Below are 2,697 nucleotides of genomic sequence, written 5' to 3'. Positions count from 1 at the left end.
GGACGTTATTTCAGTTTAGAGTTGCGTTTAAAGACCGAAGATATTTCGGCGCGCAATTTGGGGGGAATTTTCAGATAGAGTTGCGTTTCAAGACCGACGATTGTTCGGCGCGCAAGTTGGTGGAGGGGAGTGGGAAGGGAATACATATACATATATCACTTTGAATAATATATTGCGAAGAATATTACTACGTCGACCCGCCATCAGAGGTCTATAGATATTCGCTAAGATTCTCGCAAGTGCTTTGATACGCGTATATCTGTATATATAGAATCTCGATTTAATAATTAAAACAGGCGTCTAAGGTAGGCTTCCATTACAATACCTTACTGATGAGTGCAGTATTGGAAGCCGGGACGAAACGCCAACATTACGTGATATTCTTCGCAATATATTAGAATTAATAGAATTAAAGATTTTAATGAATCTCAGGCTCGTAGCCCTATTCTCATATTATTAGTTTTCATAATGTTTTTATAATATAGTATATAATGGGTGCTTTCCATTTGATGACACAACGACACAAGTCTCGTTCTGTCTTCGTCAACCTCTAAATGTCAAGAAAGATAGAACGACACTTGTGTCGACTTGTGTCATCAAATGGAAAGCACTCAGTATAAAGTTACAATGATAGTTTTCATAATGTTTTTATTATAAAAAAGTTTTTATGTTTCTCTAATACAAATGATAGTTTTTATAATATAATATATAATGGGTCCTTTCCATTTGATGACACAAGTCGACACAAAAGTGTCATTCTATCTTTCTTGATATTTAGAGATTGACGAAGATAGAACGACACTTGTGTCGACTTGTGCCATCAAATGGAAAGCACCCAGTATAAAATTATAAATGATAGTTTTCATAATGTTTTTATAATCTAAATGATAGTTTTTATAATGTTTCTCTAATATAAATGATAGTTTTTATAATATAGTATATAATGGGTGCTTTCCATTTGATGACACAACGACACAAGTCTCGTTCTGTCTTCGTCAACCTCTAAATGTCAAGATAGATAGAACGACACTTGTGTCCTTGTGTCATCAAATGTAAAGCTATACATTAAAATTATTGTTATCACTTCTCATATTTATTGTCATATGTTAATAATTTTAATTAATTATTGTCTTATGTTAAGCGTATTAATATATTTAAGATACATTACAAAAGATACGAAAATATATAATGATCCTGCATCCATTGTCACATATATTTTTTTATCATAATGTTAATACAGCGTATTAATAGATATATTTAACTAAGACACATTACAAAAAATACGAAAATATATAATGATCATGCATCCATTGTCATATATTTTTTAATCATAATATCGAATCTTTAAAACATATTGGGTGTACAACTTAATAATGTCGACTTTTTAGCTTGAAAAATGTATTTATTATAACAACAAAATGAATACGTACATTATTGAAAATATTGGCCATCGTTAGCTATGACTTTCTCCCATCTTTCTGGCAACATATGGATTCCGCGCCAAAAAAACTGCTCCGGTTTTGAGACGAAGAATGAATCAATCCAATCTTTGATGCTCTGTTCTGAAGTGAAGCGTATCCCGGTGAGAGCGTTCTGCATCGATCGAAACAAATGGTAGTCAGACGGGGCAAGGTCTGGGCTATAAGACGAGTGAGCCAAAACTTCCCATCCACTATTTTCCAAATAGTTTTTAACCGGTTTTGCAACATGAGGCCGAGCATTGTCGTGATGGAATATTATGGCCTCGTGTCTGGTCGAATATTCTGGTCGTTTTTCTGCGATTGCTCTCTTCAAACGGATCAATTGTGTTCGGTAGAGGTCCCCTGTGATCGTCTGGCCGGATTTTAACAGCTCGTAATACAAAATCTTCAGCGAGTAATGCTTCCAATTCTTCATCTTTAAATTTTTTTGGTTGACCAGGCCCCTCCTTATCTTCTGTGCCGAAATCACCACTTTTGAATCCCGCAAACCATCGTTCACAAGTTTTTTGAGTTGGTGCATGTTTACCGTAAGCTTCTACCAACAATCGATAACTTTCAGCAGCCGTTTTCTTCAAATTAAAGAAGGTTATCAGACTTCCCCGCAAAACAACTTTTTCAGGCACAAAATTGGACATCATTATAGCGACTGAAACAAATGTTTGTTTACACTTTGGCGTCTACCGAATACTGAATTATAATAATAGATGTTTACCCTCCAAAATATCATATGTGTTATTACAGACACAAACAATATGTGATAGTTATGCCATCTGTTATCCAAATCGACGTTATCAAGTTGTACACCCAATAACATTGTATTTATTATTTGCTTCAACATAAAATAAAAGTTTAATCGTTTTGTAAACTTTCTATTCCAATAGAATTAAAGTAAATACAACAAGTAAGACATATATAGATTTGAATAGTAGGTATGTTTGACATTGCAAATCGGAGGCGTATTTGATCATTAACCTCGAAAACAGATGAGCAACTTATATCTTTCTACTACATGTCATCTCATCTAGAGAACCTCTAGTAGAGAGAATCGCCAACTTGGTCACGTGACCAACTACGTGATTGGCTGGAGGATATGAGCAGATTTGGGCATCTCGATGCCAATGCATTGACGTAAGAACACATGGCGGCCCCATCATTCGCGGATATGTGCGAACGATGGGGCCGCCATGTGTTCTGACGTTAATGCATTGGCGTCGAG

At 35.2% G+C, this 2,697-nt stretch overlaps 1 protein-coding gene across 1 annotated transcript in view; it reads left to right on the top strand.

Annotated features, from left to right (window-relative positions):
- The window catches only part of LOC108782577 (mucin-12-like), a 6,941-nt gene extending 5,025 nt beyond the window's left edge, over nucleotides 1–1,916 (top strand). The window contains exon 2 of the mRNA XM_018550881.1: nucleotides 1,830–1,916. Within this exon, the coding sequence (XP_018406383.1) occupies nucleotides 1,830–1,916 (87 nt within the window). The remainder of the gene's footprint in view (nucleotides 1–1,829) is intronic.
- The last annotated feature ends 781 nt before the right edge of the window (nucleotides 1,917–2,697 follow it).

The sequence above is a fragment of the Cyphomyrmex costatus genome, unplaced genomic scaffold, assembly GCF_001594065.2.
Source record: "Cyphomyrmex costatus isolate MS0001 unplaced genomic scaffold, Ccosl1.0 scaffold1319, whole genome shotgun sequence".
Lineage (NCBI taxonomy): Eukaryota > Metazoa > Arthropoda > Insecta > Hymenoptera > Formicidae > Cyphomyrmex > Cyphomyrmex costatus.
Note: the sequence above shows the minus strand (reverse complement) of the source record. Positions and strands in the feature narration are given on the sequence as shown.